At 42.3% G+C, this 22,611-nt stretch overlaps 1 protein-coding gene across 3 annotated transcripts in view; it reads left to right on the forward strand.

Moving 5' to 3' along the window:
• FTCD (formimidoyltransferase cyclodeaminase) overlaps positions 1-22,611 on the forward strand; it is a 73,677-nt gene that overhangs the window by 45,358 nt on the left and 5,708 nt on the right. For 2 of the 3 annotated variants that reach the window (XM_078780112.1, XM_068120647.2), the window contains exons 4-12: positions 7,488-7,576; positions 7,699-7,875; positions 10,218-10,355; positions 12,286-12,417; positions 12,764-12,825; positions 14,757-14,883; positions 15,396-15,557; positions 18,763-18,806; positions 19,950-20,088. In XM_078780112.1, coding sequence (XP_078636238.1) covers positions 7,488-7,576; positions 7,699-7,875; positions 10,218-10,355; positions 12,286-12,417; positions 12,764-12,825; positions 14,757-14,883; positions 15,396-15,557; positions 18,763-18,806; positions 19,950-20,088 — 1,070 coding nt within the window. The remainder of the gene's footprint in view (positions 1-7,487; positions 7,577-7,698; positions 7,876-10,217; positions 10,356-12,285; positions 12,418-12,763; positions 12,826-14,756; positions 14,884-15,395; positions 15,558-18,762; positions 18,807-19,949; positions 20,089-22,611) is intronic. The other variant, XR_010984996.2, reaches the window with a different exon arrangement.

A 22,611-nucleotide genomic window follows, 5' to 3' on the forward strand; every position in this document is an offset into this window, starting at 1 on the left:
CGACTGTGAAAAATGAAATGATTTATCGAATTTGATTTGAAATAAAACTGGGGGAGAGCAAGACACCACGGGCCTACAAAACAGGACTCAAAGCTATGCGAGTTAATAAAATGGTGGATATTTGTTTATAGCCACTCCCAGAATGGGTGGAGCTATGGGTGGAGCTACTCTGCAAACCGAGTAAGCCACACCCCGGACAGACACCCAACAGATAGACAGACAGACAGACAGAATCATCTACGGCTATTATAATATAGACTAGCGGGGTCACCCGTGGGAATCCCACGGGCATGGATGTGTGTGACATTTCGACATATTGAGTTATATGCTGCACATTCATTTTTACAAAATGGTTACTGGCAAGTCATCAGATCCAGAAATGGTGTGAATTTAGTTATTTCACATAATATGTGACCCCTCACTCCTCTCCACCTGACACTCTCCTGTCTCCACCTGACACTCTCCTGTCTCCACCTGACACTCTCCTCTCTCCACCTAGCACTCCTCTCCTCTCCAAACCCTCACATCCCTCTCCTTTCCAATCCCTCACCTCTCCAATCCCTCACACTCCTCTCCTCTCCAATCCTTCACATGCCTCTCCAATCGCGCCTCACACTCCTCTCCAATCGCGCCTCACACTCCTCTCCAATCGCGCCTCACACTCCTCTCCAATCGTGCCTCACACTCCTCTCCAATCGTGCCTCACACTCCCCTCCAATCACTCCTCTCCAATCGTGCCTCACACTCCTCTCCAATCACGCCTCACACTCCTCTCCAATCGTGCCTCACACTCCTCTCCAATCGCGCCTCACACTCCTCTCCAATCGCGCCTCACTCGCCTCTCCAATCGGCTTTCCCCGTCTCGTTTCTCTCCTTTTTCTCCCGTCTCGTTCTTTTTCTTGCTCCAAATCGGCCCGTCGGAATCGGAAATCGGCCCGTCTCGCCCGTCGGCCCGTCGGAATCGGAAATCGGCCCGTCTTGCTTTTGTGCTTGTGCGTAAATAAATTGTGTTCATGACACCATTTCTGGTGTTGGGCTAGCGGCTAGGGTGCCGGCTTAGGATCCTGGGTTCGAATCTCGGTCGATCGCCGAATTAATGCCAGGGGGGTTGACTCAGCCTGTCATCCTTCCGAGGTCGGCTAATTGAGTACCAGTTCACTGGTAATTCCCTGTTTGTCGTTGAAGGCGGCAAAAAGGGTTGGCGTCAGGAAGGGCATCCGGCCGTAAAACATTGCTTCAAAAAGGGGACAAAAAAACAACAACTACCACGGTCCCCGAAAAGGCCAACCCCCGCTTTGCGGGGAAAAATGGCCTCTAAACGGTGGTTTTTACACCATTTCTGGATCTGATGACTTGCCAGTAACCATTTTGTAAAAATGAATGTGCAGCATCTAACTCAATATGTCGAAATGTCACACACATCCATGCCCGTGGGATTCCCACGGGTGACCCCGCAAGTTTGCATTGACGTTCGTCGATGGACTCGTTCGCCCGTCTCATTCGTTTTCTTGCTGCATCCTGTTCAAGTCTGCGTTCTTCATCGATCGTCTCATTCATTTTGGAAATAGAAGTTTCCACGCAGCGCATGAATTGTCACGATCCTCAAGAGGAATTTGTCTCGTAATCATCAAATGATAAATGGCAAGTAAATTATATTGTGGAAAATTAAAGATTTCAAATAAACCTATTTAAAGTGTATTCGCACATAACTAATTTTAAAAAACGAAGAAATATCTCTCGGTAATTTCCTGAAACATATTTTACTTCCGGCTAATAATGTTGAATTAAATAAAAACGAAGAAATATATGTCGGCATCATTGTTGACGTTTTTGTGACGACTGTCATCAAACGAAAAAGTAATATATCTTAACGGAAAAGCAAAAGCGAATTTTTAATATGTATCGACACGTTGCCGTCAGTGTCATGTTGGGCGGTGTATGATACACCATGACGCGATTTTTAAAAATATATCTCTGCATTTTCCCGCGTGTGTGGAATGTTCTCAATTATTGCTGACACCGAGTCCAAAACCATCGATAAAAATGAAATCATATGGTGAGTTAGATTGGAGATAAAGGCGTGAGAGAGACTCAATGGCCTTGAAGTTGAAGTTACAGGCGTTTGAGAATTCATTTCGTTCTATAAACGGCAACTTTCATTGGATTTCCTTCCCGTTTTTTTTCAACCGAGTCGAAAACTATGTTAGCGACTGTGAAAAATGAAATGATATATCGAATTTTTAATATGTATCGACACGTTGCCGTCGGTGTCATGTTAGGCGGTGTATGATGCACCATGACGCGATTTTAAAAAATATATCTGCATTTTCCCGCGTGTGTGGAATGTTCTCAATTATTGCTGACACCGACTCTAAAACCATCGATAAAAATGAAATCATATGGTGAGTTAGATTGGAGATAAAGGCGTGAGAGAGACTCAATGGCCTTGAAGTTACAGGCATTTGAGAATTCATTTCGTTCTATAAACGGCAACTTTCATCGGATTTTCTTCTCGTTTTTTTTCAACCGAGTCTAAAACTATGTTAGCGACTGTGAAAAATGAAATGATATATCGAATTTAAAATAGATATCGACACATTGCCGTCGGTGTCATGTTGGGCGGTGTATGATACACCATGACGCGATTTTAAAAAATATATCTCTGCATTTTCCCGCGTGTGTGGAATGTTTGTGGAAAATTAAAGATTTCAAATAAACCTATTTAAAGTGTATGCGCACATAACTAATAAAAAAAACGAAGAAATATCTCTCGGTAATTTCCTGAAACATATTTTACTTCCGGCTAATATGTTGAATGAAATAAAAACGAAGAAATATATGTCGGCATCATTGTTGACGTTTTTGTGACGACTATCATGAAACGAAATAGTAATATATCATAACGGAAAAGCAAAAGCGAATTTTTAATATATATCGACACATTGCCGGCGGTGTCATGTTGGGCGGTGTATGATACACCATGACGCGATTTTAAAAAATATATCTCTGCATTTTCCCGCGTGTGTGGATTGTTCTCAATTATTGCTGACACCGAGTCTAAAAGTAAAACCATCGATAAAAATGAAATCATATGGTGAGTTAGATTGGAGATAAAGGCGTGAGAGAGACTCAATGGCCTTGAAGTTACAGGCCTTTGAGAATTCATTTCGTTCTATAAACGGCAACTTTCATCGGATTTTCTTCCCGTTTTTTTTCAACCGAGTCTAAAACTATGTTAGCGACTGTGAAAAATGAAATGATTTATCGAATTTGATTTGAAATAAAACTGGGGGAGAGCAAGACACCACGGGCCTACAAAACAGGACTCAAAGCTATGCGAGTTAATAAAATGGTGGATATTTGTTTATAGCCACTCCCAGAATGGGTGGAGCTATGGGTGGAGCTACTCTGCAAACCGAGTAAGCCACACCCCGGACAGACACCCAACAGATAGACAGACAGACAGACAGAATCATCTACGGCTATTATAATATAGATATTTTACTTAAACAGATTCTCATGAAATGGTGGTGGTTTATGTGTTCTATGACCGAATTGATTAATAATTTTATTTTTTAATGATTATTATTTTTTTATGTTCATTATTAATCATTTATTTCTTTTCTTTCTCATTTGGCCAATATCTCAGGCACCTTTTGAGCTAGGAAACTAATATTTGGACATGAGTGACCAAGTGATGTGGCTATCAAGGATATTTTTGATTTATTGATTTATCAATTAATCGATTAATTATTTAATTATTCGATTAATTACCAAAAAAAAAAATCAGTTACAGATTCTGATGAAATCGTGGTGGTTTGTGTTCTGTGACCGAATTGATTAATAATTTAATTTTTAAATGATTTTTATTTCAATTATTTTCATTATTAATCATTTATTTATTTTCTTTCTCATTTGGCCAATATCACAGGCACCTTTTGAGCTGGGAAGCTAATATTTGGACATGACGGTGACCAAGTGATGTGGCTATCAAGGATATTTTTGATTTATTGATTAATCATTTAATCGATTAATTATTTATTGATTAATTGATTAATTATTTATTGGTAATCAATGAATTATTTAATTTTTTATGAATGACTTATTTAATTAAATTTCTAAAAGATACATCTTCGGATGAAGCACAAGTGGTTTAGTTATGCTATTAGCCAATTGATTAAGAAAATATTTTGTGATAATCTTTTATTGATTTTAATTATACAATTAATCAATGAATTAGCGTACACCTCTCCCTCCCAATGCAGCCTCTATGAGCTGCACTGCAGTATTGCCGGGTGCCGGAGGTGCCCCGGCAATGCCGCGCTGTAGGATATTTAATTATTTGGCATGGGGGCGGTGTACTTTGAATGTATCTGTACTTGTGTTTGTTTTTTTTTGTACACAAGATCGAGGCTCATGAAAGAGCTAACATTAATCACACAGAAAGACAAACCGACACATAAAACATATAACATGGGGAGCGGTAGACAAGATGGGGAGAGAGGGGTAAGGACACAAACACAACATTTGAGAGCAGGGACATCGAGAGATCTGTGGGAGGGAGAGGGCTTTGGGGGGGGGGGGGGTGGGGAGGCATGGGAAGGGGGGGGGGGTGGGAGAGGTATAAAACATATGGACACTGCCAGGACTTCCAAGAAAGAAGTTGGAATTTCAAACAAGGTGGATCTGGGGTGAATTAGCGGGGGCAGAAAAGATCAAGGTTTTGGATGGGGGAAGATAAGAGATGGTGGTGAACAGCTGTTTTAAAGACCTGGAGGGAGGAGTGGGTTTGAAGGGAGTGTGGGAGTTTGTTCCAGAGGCGGGAGAAAAGTGGAATGAAAGAGTGAAGGTGAGCAGAGAGCCGAGATTTCGGCAGTTTAACCATCAGAGGGATGCTGGCAGATCTTGTGCGACCTGTAGGAATATTTGGAGGACAAAGCACAGAGAGAGCTGGGGGAGCAAGGCCGGAGAGGAGTCGGTAGAAGACAAAAAGACCACCTACCTGCCTGTGGTGAGTGAGTGAAAGGCCCTCGGAGATAGCTTCATCGCGGGAGATTCCAATGATTCTGAAAGCTTTGGTTTCAACAGCATGAAGCCGAGCTGGGTGTGAGGCAGGAGCGCACCGGCCCATAGGGGAGAACAGTATTCCATTGAGCTGCGGATGAAAGCCTTGTATGTGGAGAGGAGCTCAGGTGTGCCTAGGAAGGACTTCACACGACGGAGGATGCCCAGTCAGCGACTGGCTTTGGAGCCCAGCTTGGAAATGTGGTTTTCCCAAGAAAGATCATCGCAGATAGTGAGACCCAAAAGCTTGAGCGACAGAACGTCTTGGAGAGGATTGTTGAGAAAGTAGATGGGAGGGTTGTCCAGTCGATCCTTTCGGAAAGACATAGTAAGAGTGTGAGATTTGTCAGGATTGAAAGAAATGTTCCACTTGTTTGACGAGTCTGTGATTTTGTCCAGGTCTTCAGAGAGTGAGGAGGCTGCAGACTGCCGATTTGAGGGAAGAGGAATTGGAGTGGCAGAGAGTGGAGTCATCAGCAAAGAGATAGAGAGGATTTTCCAGAGAGTCGGAGAGATCATTGATAAAGACCAGAAAAAGCACAGGGCCCAGAACACTGCCTTGGGGAACTCCAGCCTGAACAGGAAGGGGAGATGAGAGAAATCCATTCAGGGCCACACGTTGACTACGTCCAGAGAGGAAGTCCGCAAGCCATGTGTGGAGATTTCCATGGATACCATAGGAGGAGAGTTTGTTGAGCAGAGCTTGGTGCCAGACCGTATCGAAGGCACGTGATATGTCAAGGGAGACAGCTCTGATTTCCTGTTTGGCATTGAGGACCTCCATCCATTGTTGAGACAGCAGAAGCAGCATGTCCAGAGTAGAATGACCTGGTCTGAATCCAAATTGATGATCGGAGATCAAGCCATTGGAGAAGAGGAAGGATTTGATATCCGAAGCAATGATGTATTCCATGACTTTGCTGATAATTGGGAGCAGGCTGATTGGTCTGTAGTTGCAAGGATCTGTTTTTGCACCTTTTTTATGTAAAGCGGTAATGTTTGCTGATTTCCAGGATGCTGGCAGATGACCTTGAGCAAAAGAGAGGGTGAAAAGAACAGAGAGAGGGTGAGATAGAGTGGCAGAGCAGGATTTTAGGACCCGTGGGCTGATGCCGTCTGGTCCAGTTGCAGAATCAGAGTCGAGGTTTGACAAAAACTCCTCCACCTTGTCAGGCGAGAAGGACACAAGAGTCCAGGAGCAGTTGGGTTCGACTGGGTAAGGTGGGAACAGAGAGAGATGGGTTTGGGACACAAGATTTTGAGGCAAACACAGAGTTGAGGCATTCAGCTTTGTCACATGCGGTGTCAACTGCTGTGTAGCCATTTGAGGTAAGGGAGGGGATGGAGGGGGAACAAACACCAGAAACGGATTTGAGCAGGCGCCACCAGGATTTGGAGGAAGGAGACAGGTTTGAGAGTTCATTCTTGAGTGTGGAGAGAGTGCTTCCGGGCACTCCTGAGGGTAGACACACACTTGTTCCGAGCTTGGTGGAAGGAACTGAGATTGCCTTCAGTTGGATTAGCCTTCCAAGAGGCAAAGGCAAGTTGTTTCAGGGCAACTGCCTCACCACAAGATTCAGTGTACCATGGACGGGAGGAAGGGTAAGACAACTGAAGGCGAGATGGGATAAATCTGTGCATGAGAGAGAGCAGTTTGCTTTGGAAGAATTCCCAGGAAGAATTGATGTCAGAGGCAGTGGAGATGGGAGACCAGTCCAGATGATTGATGGCTGCTTGCAGACCGTGCCAGTCGGCCTGAGTGAAATGCCAGACTCGTCGACGCTGAGGAGGCTCTCTGAGAATGGCCAGAGAGATGTCCACTTTAACAAGCACATGATCACATGAACCGATTGGAGCAGAAGAAGAGTAGCACACATTAGCAGGGAAGTTTGTCATGACCAAGTCTAGAAGAGAAGATACTCCATTGGCTGAGATCCGGGTCGGGAAATTGACAGATTGTGTCAATCCCAGTGAGTCACAGAAGTCCTTTGCTGAGGTGCCATGACTGGTGAGAGAGGAACCCATTGGACCTTGTCTTTCCTCAAACTTGGCCTAGTGTTCTTCAGCTCCTCTCAACTGTTCTGACATTAAGTTAGTGAAAGTGGACATTTCTTTGGTAGTTGTTCGAGAACCCCCAAGGTGCAGACATGTATGGAAATTTGCTAAAGCTGCTAAGATTGAGTTTTGGCTTATTGATCTGTCATTGGGATATTTGTTTTTGCACATTTCTTGTGTATGAGATTATGTTGGGTATCTTGCAAACACGGGGTAGGTGACATGTATTTTGAAATAGACAAGATAAGTGAGAGCAGCACTGTCGGATTTGTGAACACAGGTCTGCCGCCTTCTGGGCCTGTTGCTGAGGGTAAGTCAAGGCATTTCAGGATTGTGTATATTCCCTTTGACTGTCTCTTGTGTTCCAGTATATTTGTACGGTGCAGTAGCTCAGGAACCCAAGCGTGAGCTCCTACCCTCCATTCGTGTTGGTGAATATGAGGAATTACCAAAGAAGGTGTAATTTGGGGGGTATTCCCAGCACCCTCATTTCAAAGGTATTTTGGACCCTTATGAGGTCCATAAAGGCTTGTGCATTGCAGCAGCAATTATGGAACCACCGTTTATTGTGACCTTCAGCTCAAGGATCCTGCTTGGAAGCCTGACTATGGTCCAGCAAAGTTTGTGGGCTCATGGGGAGCGACAGTAGTGGGCGTGAGGAAGTTTCTCATTGCCTACAATGTCAACCTGCTCTCCACCAAGGAGCAAGCGCATCGCATTGCTCTCAACATCCGACAGCAAGGACGGGGAAAAGAAGTGAGCAGAGGAGGTCAACTATTATGAACTCCAACTTGTGCCATATTGTTCAATGTGTATATTTTCCTGGCAACATTCAGGCCTAATTTTGATGCTTTGTACTTCTGCTTCTTTGCAGAGTAATTTGTCTTTCATTGCTGTTATTTTCATGCTGTTTCTCAGATTTAAAGCTCATTTTGTGTTAAACAATACATCAATCATTTAAAAGAAAGTGACTGTCCAAAAAAAACTGGTGATCATTTCACACCCTTGGATTGGTCTGTGTAATTGACCTGAACGACTTAACTCAACACATCCCTACACAGATGGACTGCCAATGCTAAAATAGGGAGTTGAGGACAAATTTATATTCTTGCAAATTCCTCTGACCCCAGAGGAATTTGAGTTCACATTCCTTACTAGAGGCAAAAAGTATTCGTGTTCCTTATAAGTTCGATAAAGGTCATGTTTGTAGGAAAATAAACCACCTTTAGAGGCCATATTTCCCCGCAGAGCAGGGGTTCACCTTTTTCATTTCGGGCACCTTGGTCCCCTTTTTGAAGCAATGTTTTATGGCCGGATGCCCTTCCTGCCGCCAACCCTGTTAGTCACCTCTTGCGACACACATGGAATTACCAGTGAACTGGTACTCAATTTGCCGACCTCGGAAGGATGACAGGCTGAGTCAACCCCTCTGGCGTTAATTCAGCGATCGACCAGGATTTGAAATCAGAATCCTAGGATCCCAAGCCGGCCCCCTAACCGCTAAGCCAACACCAGGCTGTTTGTAGGAAAATGAAAGATCATAAAATTTTCCATTGGTCATGACGATAGCCAGTGGGATTGTTCACAGCTGTATGCGTCTTGGTTTAGCTTCTGCTAGAATCTTCATCGGCTGACAGGGTGGCCTAGACGTACGCACACTCGCCTCTAAGCCGTCTAGCCTGGATTTCAATCTCGGCCCAGCTATAAACCGTCACCTCAGTTGTTTCATAGGCAGGGTGATTCATCGATGTGTCTGCCGTCCTTAAGATCGACATCAAACTGGGCATCCAGTCTGTCAGCCCAGCATTACCTGGTTGATGTTAATGATCTCACGGTGTCCTTGGCCTAATGGCAGCTGCAGCTTGGCCAAATTCCAAATTCTTGCCCTGACTTCCTGTGTCAGGTGACCCCTTCAGGAATGCAACCCTAGCCATAGAAACTGCTTCGGTAGCACCGACACTCTGTATAGAGCATGCCTCATGATCTGATCTAAAATCTTCTCTGACTAATAAAACAGCGCTCAAGTGCAGTGACAGCAGAGATACTTCATTGTAGAACAACAATACATCGTAATAAGCCAGTTGTCCTGTGGAATGTAGAATATCTCAGGATTTATTTTGCATAAAAAGCCTTTTTTATTATCTCAGCCAAATTACAAACTTCATTTGAGGGTCTAGCATAAGGTTGAACTTGTGTTATCTGCTATATAAGAGAGATGTCTGTCTGTGTGTGTGTCTGTCTGTCTGTCTGTGTGTCGTCATTTTTCTCAGAGATGGCTGAACGGATCTTCGTCAAACTTTCATAGGTTCATCAATGAGTGCCTGGGAATGTTTTCGGGAAAAAAAAATTATGAAAAAAAAATAAATCTTTTTTTTGGAGTTTTTTTTTTTTAATCGCTCTATAGTGCCGAAGCCTTTTTAAATTAATGACAGTTATATACAAGTACACATTCGCATAAATAAATACAAAACAATCACCAGACATTTGAATACAAATAAATCAAACAATTCCGGAAGTGTACGAAGTTGGTAGTACGGCTTTTTTTCTTCTTCCTGATCGGCATCACACTTAACTCAGAAAGTTGATGAACGCCACATTCACCCATTCACCCACCAGCATATATATGAACCCCCTTCCTCTCCTGCCTCCCCCCTCCCCTTCCCCCTCATTCCTCCTTTTCCCCCCTTCCCCCTCTCCTCCCTCCCTCCTCTCCACCCTCCCCTCCCTCCCCCTTCCCCACCTCCCTCCCTCCCCACCTCCCCCCCATCCCCCCTTCCCCTCCCTCCCCCTCTCCCTCCATCCCCCCTGCCCCCCTCCCCTCCCCTTCCCCCCCCTCCCCTCCCCGCCCCGCAACGCCGGGTACTTCTACTAGTTTAACCTATAACTGCCAAATTGACTCATCAATGCACCATTTGAAATATGTGATGAAAGTTAATAATAAAAATGACAGCTGTCTCATTCATGAGCCTTTACATATCTTTATAAGCAACGGAGTTTTGAAAACAACTGCAAGTGATGTAGCACACTTTCCTGAAGCAGAGCTAATGTTCATTCACTCCTCATGTCTTTGTCCATCGAACACTGTGCCCTCATGCCAGTCTGGCAGGCTGCGTTGTGTTCAAGCCATTGGGTGGTACATCTGTGAGGAAGATATGGCCCAGGTATCCACCAACATCACGAACTTTGAAGTTACTCCTATTCACAAGGTGTACGAGGAAGTGTCCAAGGACGCAGCGGTAAGTGTTCACTTTCATAGCATCATGGGTGGGTTCCGTAACTGATCGTAAAGGTTGCATCGATCTGAATCATTATTGCTTCTATCCTGGGCAGCACTCTGTTGCTGTATAACATTGTTGTGGCAAGTCTTGTGGATATTGAAGACCACTTCAATTTCCACTTGATGTCTTTTGAAACTTATATGAGTTTATATTAGTAGTGTGTGTAAATTCTGTGAACTTGCTGTCAGGGCATTGAACTGTGGCGTTCCACTTTTTAGACAGGGAGGGGGGGGGGGGGGGGGATATGGGACAAAGAGATGGTGGTGAACAGCGGTTTTAAAGACCTGGAGGGAGGAGTGGGATTGAAGGGAGAGTGGGAGTTTGTTCCAGAGGCGGGAGAAAAGAGGAATGAAAGAGTGAAGGTGAGCAGAGAGCCTAGATTTTGGCAGTTTAACCATAAGAGGGTTGCTGGCAGATCTTCTGCGACCTGTAGGAATATTTGGGGGACAGAGCACAGAGAGACCTGGGGGAGCAAGGCCGGAGAGGAGTTGGTAGAAGACAGAAAGACCACCAACCTGTCTGTGGTGAGAGAGAGAAAGGCCCCCAGAATTAGCTTCATCACGGGAGATTCCAATGATTCTGAAAGCTTTGGTTTCTACAGCGTGAAGCCGAGCTAGGTGTGAGGCAGGAGCACGAGCCCTGATGGGAAAGCAGTACTTCGTTAAGCTGCAGATAAAAGCTTTGTAAGTGGTAAGTAGCTCAGTAGTGCCAAGGAAGGACTTTGCACGATGACGATTCCCAGTCTGCGACTGGCTTTGGGGGCCAGCTCGGAAATGTGGTTTTCCCAGGAAGCGAGATGTTAATTTTAGGAGTTGGTGAGGTGAGATGTTAATTATAGAAGTTGAGTATTGTGAAAAGGCGGCACATAATAATGTTATAGTTACATTATATGACCTGTGGACTGATTGTCAGTTTATTTAGCTGCTTCTGGATATTGAACGATCTTGCGGTATTAGCAATTTCTGGCTACAACTTATATTTATGAGTGGTTTCTAGAGGCAGAGAGAGGCTTTTGGAAATTTTCATGAGCTAAATATATAAGTGGCAAATAGAGCGGAAACCAGGGAGAGCGGAGAGAAGAGCTGAGCAACTTTTTCTTTGCTGTGTAGTGCCATATTAGTGTGTTCATGTATAGTTTGTGTTTTGTCCTCTAAATAAGCTCAAGTTTGGACTATGTCCGACTGCTGATTGGACATTAATCAAACAAAACCATGATTTGTGACAACCATGATAAACTAAGACAAGCCTTTCCCCTTCAAGACTTTAATATATAATTTTGTTGAGGGTTTTACTTGTATTGCATACAAAAAAACACCTGCACTGTGATTTTGGTTTGAGATGTAATATTAACAACTAGATTATATACTAGGAAGAGGACCCATCCCCAGTGACGGGAAAAACAAGCAAAAGTACCCGCCCCCAGTGACGGGAAAGTTTAAGTTCATCTATCAATTTAAATTATTTCACAGAGTTTTAAAAGGTTAATTGTGTTGCACTCTTGGTTTCTCTCAGAGCCAAAACCCTGAGATACTTATACTGCACACTACAAAATGGTGGTACATCATCCGGTGGCGGAGGTTCAATTTGTCTAAAAAGAGGTCAAAATATCGCTATTTTAAAGAGTGTGTTACTTCATCAATATCTGTATTAAATCTACCTTAATCCAGATGTTCATGTTGATTTTAAAGATTACTGAAAGGGACAATAAAAAAGTGAATTTTGAGCTTTGCCTACATGTGCAGGCTTTAAATGCGGCATGGGAAGTCGGTGCGATAAACGGGAGACAGACGAATGCACGGACAGCCATCATGGTTCGCAATATATATAAGATGCTGCAGTGTACTGTGTTTTTTAACCTCCATAACGTTTTGTGCAAACGTGTCTGCAGGAATTAAAGCTTCCTGTGGTAGGCTCACAGGTGGTGGGGTTACTGCCCTTCCAGGCTATGATGACAGCTGCTGAATATTATATGGAAAAGGAGAAGCTCTTCATTTTGGATGAGGAACACAAAATCAGGCTGGTAAAACATAATTGATTTGTTTTTCTGCTACTCTCTTGCCATGTTTCATTTTACTGCAATAGAATACAAATGGGCAGTTTCCGTTGACCGAACTGGTAGGGTGATGATTGGACTTCCATTGCAAGCCCATTGTAGAAAAATGGTCACGCCACTCGGCCAGTCCTGTCAACATGGTATCCATATCCATATAAATAATCTGTTAATAGTTTACTCAATTAAATGTGGAATAATTTATTGCACTAGCTTTCTCCAGGTGCAGAAACATTTATAATAGACTTGTAAAAGATTTTTATAAATTCCATATGAATAAATCATAAGTTTTTCATCCTATACCATTTTGCTCCAGGTGGTAAGTCGTCTCGGCCTTGATTCCCTTGGTCCCTTCAAACCAAAAGAGAAGATCATTGAGTGAGTATGGATTTTTTAAATACTGCTTTAATTACCTTATTTTATGATAATATAAACCTCTTTGTTGTTGTCGCTGAAAAATTACTACTAATGTATTGTTATGTCGGTGGGTAGGGCATATATAGATTTAGGTAGATCTGCATAGGTATCATGCTTCGTCTGTCGTGCTAGAGAATCTCGATGCAATAAGTTCTGTTTTTAAGCGGTTTGTCGGATCAAGTGTGTACCTGTGATCATACAAGGATGATCGTGTGTTATATAGTTGTAGGGACTAAGATAATTCCCCTGTATGTGAAACCTCGGTGTGAAACCTGTGTCCCGTATGGCAACGCACTCTTATAGACATTAGCTAGATCCATTAGTGCACCACATTAATTAATTCCCCCTCCGCCACAAGACGATAAGACTGACCGGGAGAACCAACAGGCAGCGGCCACGCGGTAGTACACCATGGCGATCAAGCATTGACCAGGCAGGCTGAGCCATGTCCAGGGAGAACTCGTGATTGGCCAGGGGAGGGGCAAGCAAAGAGCAGGCCATCGATTGGCAAAGCAGGGCAGGACGTGTGATTGGTCGGGGAAGGGACAAAAAGCTTCCCCGTGATTGGGGGCAAGGAAGGTGAAGGAGCGACACACTGATTGGCCACCGACCGATGACACCATGGCCAATCAGTGCGGAAGGCGCGAAAGAGCGACAACAAGCGATGCGCTGATTGAAGGAGAAGCGCCAGTGATGTGAGAAGGCGCGAAAGACCACCAAAAAACGACGCACTGATTGTGGAAGATAGAGAGCTGACGTTAGAGGACATCTGATAAAAGTGAGAGAAGATCGACATTTTGCCTCTTCGTTCTTCGACCCTCTCTTGCTTCGTCTCTCTTCGCCCCTTTGCCTCTGCCTGTCTTCGCCTCCACGTTTCTCTTGCCTTCTTGTTACCGTGTGGACCTTTGCCTATTGAGCGCTGACGATCATCCGCCCTGGTTATTCATTGCGCGGGGATGCGAGGCTTGCGGTGCACCGGCGGACGTTGGCCCGGTGGCGTGCGAGCGAGGGGTGTCATCGAGGCCTGGTCGCGCCGATGGCTGGGCGGTTCCCGAGGAGCGGAGCCGTGCCCGGACTGCACGCTCGGGGCCTGAATGACGAGCCTGAACGATTCCTGACATCACATCCAGACAGATATGCACAAACGCGCATACAACGGTTCCTTTCGATTATCCTTCCATTTGTCTTGTATGTGAAGTGAGGTGTGCGGGATCCAAATTTAGGAACATTATTTTTTATTAGATTGGTGGAGAGCAGGTTGACATTGTAGACCGTCGCGTCCATTGTTCTCGGGTTCCGTAAAATAAATCGTTTCTTTTTGTACATAATTCCATGTACGTGTGAATTTAATCACTTCACAGGTTGGAGACTGCGCGTGGATCGCCAGGTAAATCTCTCCGCTTCTTCTTCCTCTTTCCTTCTTCCTCCCGCTCATGGATAGCAGACCCGCCATTGATCGTTGCCTCATTAAGCTCGATTAGCCATCCATGGCATACTCTCGGTGTTAACTGAGCCAGCCACAGGACAGCATTCCTCACCACTCTTCTAAACACCATCCTTTGCAATTGCAGATCAACCAATTTTTTTCACCAATTTCATAAATACTGTATATACATATCCTGCGATTAAGCAATTTCATTCGAGTAATCCAATAGGTATCCAAGTCACAAGTATTTTTCAAATAATATTGAATCAAAGAGAAAACATCATTATGCTGGGCTTGATGGGACTTATTGAGTTGATGAACTGTCCAATCAAAGGCCAGGTTGTGTTGATTTGCATATCTCTCCGAACCCTTCATTGGAGGATATAATCAGCCTGCATAAGAGGATTAGAGGATATCTCCTTTCCGTGTGTAATGAAGTGGGAATTTGTCATGTGGCACCACACAGGTACATGATAAGCCGTGAAGATGAATTTCCTCTCTCCAAACTCCCTCTGCAAATGTTCATCAGGAATGTGGGGGCTCGTACAGCAGCACCGGGTGGGGGTTCCGTCTCTGCTGCTATTGCTGCCATGGTCAGTGAATTAAACATGGCATGACGCACAAGAAAAATATATCACTGCTTTACCCAAGATTGTTTTGTTGTGTCCTGGTCTTAACTATATGGATATAGATTGGCAAGTGTGGTAAAATATCTCTTACACAGTAACCACAGTGTATAAAGAATAACACAAACATAACATCTAATCAATCTACACTACATCACACTTGCTTAACCTACACTTGCAATCCACATCAGTTGCACAGTGATATGTTCCAACAATACCATAGGATTATCAGTATAAAACCAGCTGGCACAACAATGACATCTAGGGAGGAGTAATCAGCCTGTTTCACCTGATCTTGGTCTCCATGGGGGAAGTCCATACTTTGTGGTTGACTCTTGAATGCTTCAGAGAAATCTTTTATGGGTACTATGAAGCTGTCTATGAAAATGACAGCTCAATCTGCTCATATACACCTTACCAATAAAGTAAAGGAAGGTTATAGGAGAACATAGAGGAATGTCTTGTGCTGTGAACTGCAGGGTGCAGCATTGGGAAGCATGGTGGGACTCATGAGCTATGGTAAGCGGCAGTTTGAGAAAGAAGATCCTGTAATGCGAGAACACATCCCAGTTCTTCATAATGCCATGTTGGAACTCACCAAGGCGGTAGATAAGGATTCCATTGCCTTTTCTGGCTATATGGTGAGTATGGGGGATCTGCTTTTTCATCTTGAAATTGGGTTTGCTTATTATGATATGATATCATCTTGGAGAGCCAGTATTATGTTTGCTTTAGAGGACTAGAGGGTGGTAATAGACAAAGGGCCCTCAAAAGCTACCCTGCCCCACTGGGTTTGATAATATATTTAATAAAAAACATCACAATTGGAATATCACATGACAATAAACAGCCTCAATGTTTATTTGCATACATCATTTGCATTAAGGACAGAAAAACCTGAGAATTTGTGTTCAAATATATAAATAACTCGATAGTTCTTCGAACATGATACCTTGCAGTGTTCAGGTATATACTTCAATTTTAATACAACAATAATTTTAAAGATTATTTTAAAATTCGGAAGTTTAGTGCTATTGAAGCAATACACCAACCACCCTTATTATACACCACCCAATAGAACATGACCAAATACCGAGTTAATGAATTTTATTAATTAATTATTCGACCCATTTCAGGGCATGAGTGTAAAGGAAACATAATAATACAATTGTCTATAAAAAGAGTGACATCTGGATACAGATGACCAGATGTGATGTACTTTTGAGCACGGCTCAGCATACACAATTTCTCTATGACGGCAAATAAATTAACAAGTTATTAGAACCTGGATAATATGCTACCAATAAACTTCGCCATGTTAATTAACAAGCTGAGGAACATTACCATCATTTTATAGCTCATTCATTTCATGCACTGAGGGATTTTTCCAATAATGAAGTTTCATACTCTTCTTACAAGTTTAATTGAATGCTGGACAGACAAGAAGATAGTGAAATTCATCAGCAACAGCATTAGCTTTGCATAATGAGCATAACTGTTGAAAAGTATCTTTCAAATAACGACCATGCAAAACAGGGAGATTATGGTTGCCACCACGAGGTGCTCTGAGGACTGGAGAGAGTTGCAGTAAATAAGGTTCAAAGCAAAACTTGTTCTTAAATAAACTGTAATTTGAGCACAGGGGGTTACTGTTGACTTCATCATGCAAAATCTGCACACTTGCATTTGATGCCAGCCTTAAACCATGATTTTTCAAAGTTATGGAAATCATACCATCTCATTATAATAGAGCAAACGTATATGGTTATGTCGTTATGTCGTTATGTTTATATGCGACGAAAACGCCTTCTTCTTCTTCAAATAAAATTACCACCCTCTTCATTAACTCTCTTAATTGCGTTAAGACTGCTGAGACCCCCTCAGACCTTTGATGACCCTTTAATTCCCCCAGACCCTTCAGACCACCAAGACACCTGAAGACCCAAAATACCCTGAAGACCCCCAAAGATCCCAAAGACCCAAAACACCCCAAAGACCCAAAACACCCCAAAGACCCAAAACACCCCGAAGACCCAAAACACCCCGAAGACCCAAAACACCCCAAAGACCCAAAACACCCCGAAGACCCAAAACACCCTGAAGACCCAAAACACCCCGAAGACCCAAAACACCCCGAAGACCCAAAACACCCCGAAGACCCAAAACACCCCGAAGACCCAAAACACCCCGAAGACCCAAAAACACCCCGAATACCCAAAACACCCCGAATACTCAAAACACCCCGAAGACCCAAAACACCCTGAATACCCAAAACACCCCAAAGACCCAAAACACCCAAAAGACCCTGAAGACCAAAAAGACCCTGAAGACCCAAAAGACTCCGAAGACCCAAAAAGACCCAAAGACCCTTGAAGACCAAGAAGAACCAAAAGACCCTTAAGACCCAAAAACCCCTGAATACCCAGAAGACCCAAAATACACCAAAGACCCTTAAGACCCAAAAGCCTCTGAAGACACCAAAGATCCAAAACACCCTGAAGACCCAAAATACCCTTAAAGGCCCAGAGGATCCAAAAGACTCTGAAGATCCACATGGCCCAGAAGACCCAAAACACCATGAAGACACAAAATATACTGAAATGGTCAAAGATGCCTACCCCTCTGAAACGACGTGTGGTGAGGCGCGCGGAGCGTGCCGTGTCACCCTAGTATATTGAAATAACCATATATTGAAATAACCACAGTGATCAACAATAGCCTACTTTTCACAGTCGATATCCATTTGGACTCAAATATTTAACTTTCATGAAGACACTTTGCTAATTTGAATATAACAGCAAAAACCTTGTTCTGCATGCCACTTACAATTTACAACCAAAATTTTACTATTCTCTTGTCAATAAAGTTTCATATAGAATAACTTCCTCTTTCCCAAGTACCATACAGTTAGCAGTCCTTTTTATTGAGGTGTAATATTTGTTGAAGAAATTTTTGATGGAAAATTTCAATATGAGTGGTATTGTAACAACCCCAATCCTCACGACCATATAATAAAAATTGGCATCACCATTCCTTCGAGAACCTCACACAAACTACGTCGAAAAACTACTGCAAAACTGTAGGTTATTGGAAATATTAAGAAGGCAATTTGTGTTATACAGTGTTCAAGTATATAATTCAATTATAATAAAGTTTAAAGAGGTTGAAATGTGTATAAATAAATAAATTCCAAATTTCACCGCCATTTTTTGCAGTGTCTATTACACCACCCTATCTACCACGTTACATTTGTTATTCATGCCTGTTTGTGTCCATTATAATGTCCTTATTAACAGTAAGTTTCCTGTTTGGAATGATTTTCAATTTTGTTTGACTGCCTCACAGGCAGACTGAGTAAAAAATATTATCTCACACCTCTGCTGTGCACGTGCGCTCAGGACGAATTGAGAGACAAAGTACTGTTCAACGGCATGTTTGTCTTCCGATTCATATTCCAATCCATGCTCAAAATATAACAGTCAATTTAAATAAATCGTTCCTCAAATCATATACTGATAGGATAGACAGACGGGCGGACGGTCATGCACCAATTGCTTAACCCCCCCTTTTCACTTCGCGTGCGTAGATAGAGTAATAATAATCATCATTACAAACCAAGGACCAAAAATGGAGGTCTTGGTGTCAGCCAAGCTGAAAGTTTTCCAAAAATTATATAATTGTGGATAGATTCATAAAGCATTTTATGCACATGTGACTTAGAATATGACATTGTATCTCAGATGATTTTACGTCTCATACAGAAAAGGATTTCAAATGAAACTTCCAACTCATTTACTGTACAATGTACATGATGATATAAATCATTTATATTTTGTCTTTATCAAGGATGCTTTGAAAATGCCCAAAACAACTCAGGAAGAAAGTGAAAGGTTAGTGTCCTTCAGGCATGATATCGGTACCTCATGCTTCTTTGTCCAGTTATTTAACTTTATTATAATGAGGGGCATTCAAAAAGTTATAGGAACGAGATACAATAGTCCAAGACATGCAGACATTTTTATTGTTCAATATAGTGTCCCTTGACTTTAACAAAGTTGCTCCATTTGTCATTCATATACTATCTATGTCAGTAAAATATGTTTTCAGATTGCTCCTTCAGTCATGTCTCAGTCACTTCAGTCAATATTTTTGTGTTTTTTAAAAACTAGTAAAAACTCGTTCACCTGCTCACTACGGGAGCGGAAAGGGAGTCATGTTATTTTCCATATTATTATTGCCAATTATTATTACTATTACTTATGTAAGATCAGGTCATTGAAAAGATCAGAGCATGCCTCACAATTCTAAATTCCCTATAATAAAATAAAATTGACTTCTGTGAGGGTGAGGGGGGGGAGTGAGGGGAGGGGAGGGGGCAGGGGGAGAGCAATATCGCAAGTCACAAATCTCCTTCAGAAGTGGGGTGGGGGGTAATAATTGTTGTGTAATAACATTAATATTATGCTATTATCATTATGCTATTATCACCTGCTTGCTGAGGCAGATATTTTGGGGCATTTGGTGGGTTTTGTGACTGCGATGAAAATTCTGCTTTGAGAAATTCCAAGTTACGTGAATATTTTCATGACCTTCACTTGGCGATCTTCTAAGAGGAATTCCTCAACCTGCACAGCAGTTTGTTGGGTGGTCCCATCTGCCAGCCATTCTGACCTGAGATAGTCTTTTAAGGAACTTGCCTCAACATTTTAAGCTAACTGCCGATTTGGTGACTGTGGAATACAAGGGTGTACCTTCGCCATACATGCCCACCCTGCATTCGTGGATTTCTTTGGAGTTGGCACTTTTATAACGAGCAACAAGCCACAGCTCTAGAGTATATGATTGAGTGCCTGCCCCATTCCTAGATCTTCTTGAGCACCGTTCCTATGTTTGTAGTACCTTGTTTGTCTGTGTGCTCACAATTCTTTACCTGGCAGCAAAACCTATTCTAAATCCCTGTGCATTAATAGCGAAACATTTTGAAGCCACAGTTTTGAATTGTGAGTGAGGGTTGAGATTTTTCTGTGCTGCAGGCGGGATGCAGCTCTACAGACAGCTCTGCGGATGGCTGTACATGTTCCTTTGACGATGGCACAGAGAGTAGATGCTGTTTGGCCTGCTATGGCTGCTATGGCTCAACACGGAAATGTGGCATGCAAGTCTGATATCCAGGCAAGTTATGCAGATTTGCCTTTGAAGTTATCCTCTTGCAAAACAATGACTTTTCAGTTCTGACACCAATGTCTTAACCTCCAATTTATGGGATCTTGAGAAATATATTTGGTTCAATGCCAGAATGTACCCAAATTTATTTACCACCCAATGACCTTTGACGACGACGAAAAGAAAGGGTGAAACAAACATCGAATCACAGAGATGCAAGATATGTTAATTGCTAACCTTGATGCAAAATGGCCAATGTATTTGTTTTGTACTTTTTTCAATGCACATTTCAAACATTTATGATGTCATTGCTTAATGCCAAATACTTAGCAGCATCACAAATTATTAACTTGCAAAATGAAATCGTGTTTCATTTTACATTTCCTTCCTCTCTTTTCTTTTTGCGCCTCTCCTTCCTTCTGTCAAATGTGCAGCATTCTATATTGGAAAAATTTGAATGGCCTTCATCACAACTATCCACCATGTGATGCAGTATTGCAGCGTGGCATTACGCATACAAACCTGATTGGTGTGAGGGCATTCATTTTATAATAGTCACAAAACTCTTGGGATATTTAATCGATCAAAGTCCAGACCGACAGGTCGGTGCACTCCAGCATGGCACTGTGCATGGCAAAGCAACGGATTGTTTTTTCTTCTCCCCTTTCTCTGCTTTCCCATATATATATTTATATATTTATATATATATATATCTATACAGTATATGCATGCTAATCGAGATTTAAACTTCGACGTGAGACCAGTTCGTTAGAGTACCATGTCCATGCAGCTGTTGTGACAATGTCGTTGACTGGGGGCTTTTCATCCATCTCCACCTGCAATGCTCAATAAACTGTTGAAGCAAGACCAGCCGTTCTTATCTCAACCACCGGTACCAAACAACATCAAGCTAAAATATTATAAACTTGACACCTTTTTGCTCAACTAAACTTTGAGAATAAACATCTCACTTCACCAAACATTACACATTCAAATATATACAAAAATACATACAAAATCACAGGCATACAAGCATTGCACCAGATTTGGTGGCATAATGGTTGGAGCGTCCACTCTGATTCTGGGTAGGTGGTTCAAACCCCGGTAGGTGGTTCAAACCCCGGAACCAGTAGGTGGTTCAAACCCCGGCCGAGTCATATACCAAAGACTTTGAAAATGGTATGTGCCACTTCCTTACTTTAAAACTCGGCATTAAAAAAAAAAGGATATAGCACAGACAAACAACCATAGGTTGGTAGTAATACTGCTGGCGTTGATGGCCTCCTCCTGTAGACAAACAACAGACAAACAGAGCACAGACAAACAACCATAGGTTCCATTATAAGGGAACTCAGTACATCTCATTGTACCAATACACCTGTGCTGTGCTTTACATTTCACAGATTCAAACCCATTTGGCAAATATAATGCAGAGATATTTAATCTATTTCACTCACTCACCGCAAGCAGGTTGGTGGTCTTTCTGTCTTCTACCGACTCCTCTCCGGCCTTGCTTCCCCAGCTCTCTTAGGCCATGGGGCATAGGGCTAAAATGTGCTCAATTTGACAATTTCGTGCAACAACGCAGGGGATTACTTAAAATTGCTATAGATGGGTTGGGGATGTGCTCCTGAACAAGAAACACCATGTCCCCAGACACCAGGGGTGCTCATTAATTTTTAACGCGCACTTGATGAAAATGCAAGTAAATATATATTCATCAACTATACGTTACTGCATTTTCTTTTATTTCTGGATAGTTTGAGGAGTAAAATGAAAAAAATTGATTGTGATATTGTTTCTAGACCTCCTTTTCACTAAAATACACCAATAAACATTATATTTTTGTATCTAGATAGTCATAGCGATAAGTTGAAAATGAATCCAATCTGAAAATATGGTCCGCCGCAGCTGAAACACATGTTGTGCCGCAAATAAATCATTTTTATTTTACTTTTTTTAAATTAACTTCTCACTTCTACCTTCTATGATCAGTTCATCTTCTTTGATTTGAAGAATGGCAATGAGTGGCAGTTGACGGCTGACTCCTTTTACTTTTTAGAAGATTCATTTTCAACTTATTTATTTAAAACAGTACAACATGTATACATTACGCATGTCATGGAAAGTGCTTGCATGATTAACAGTGTTTAAGAGTACTGTTACTTTTGCTTCGTTTCCATGTTCAATACATAATGTATACATGCCAGGATAAGGCAGACAGACATAAATAATTGAGACAATCAAATTTGTTTATGATATCCATTACATTATAATTTACATCATTGTTCAATTTACAGCTTTCAAGTTTGAGAAATTTGTACTATTAACTATATTCACAGGTATAAGGTCGAAATCATGAACACAGGACTTTCATTTAAAAAATGATTGTACTTAAGAATAAATTAATTTTAAACATGTCAACCACACATAGATGACAATCAGTGAAAAAATCACTGATCATCCAGGATTCGAACCTGGGAACCTGCGCTTTACTAGTGCGACGCCCTAACCAACTGAGCTATACGATCA

This window comes from Myxine glutinosa, chromosome 6 (genome assembly GCF_964187855.1).
Source record: "Myxine glutinosa chromosome 6, kmMyxGlut1.1, whole genome shotgun sequence".
NCBI classification, from domain to species: domain Eukaryota; kingdom Metazoa; phylum Chordata; class Myxini; order Myxiniformes; family Myxinidae; genus Myxine; species Myxine glutinosa.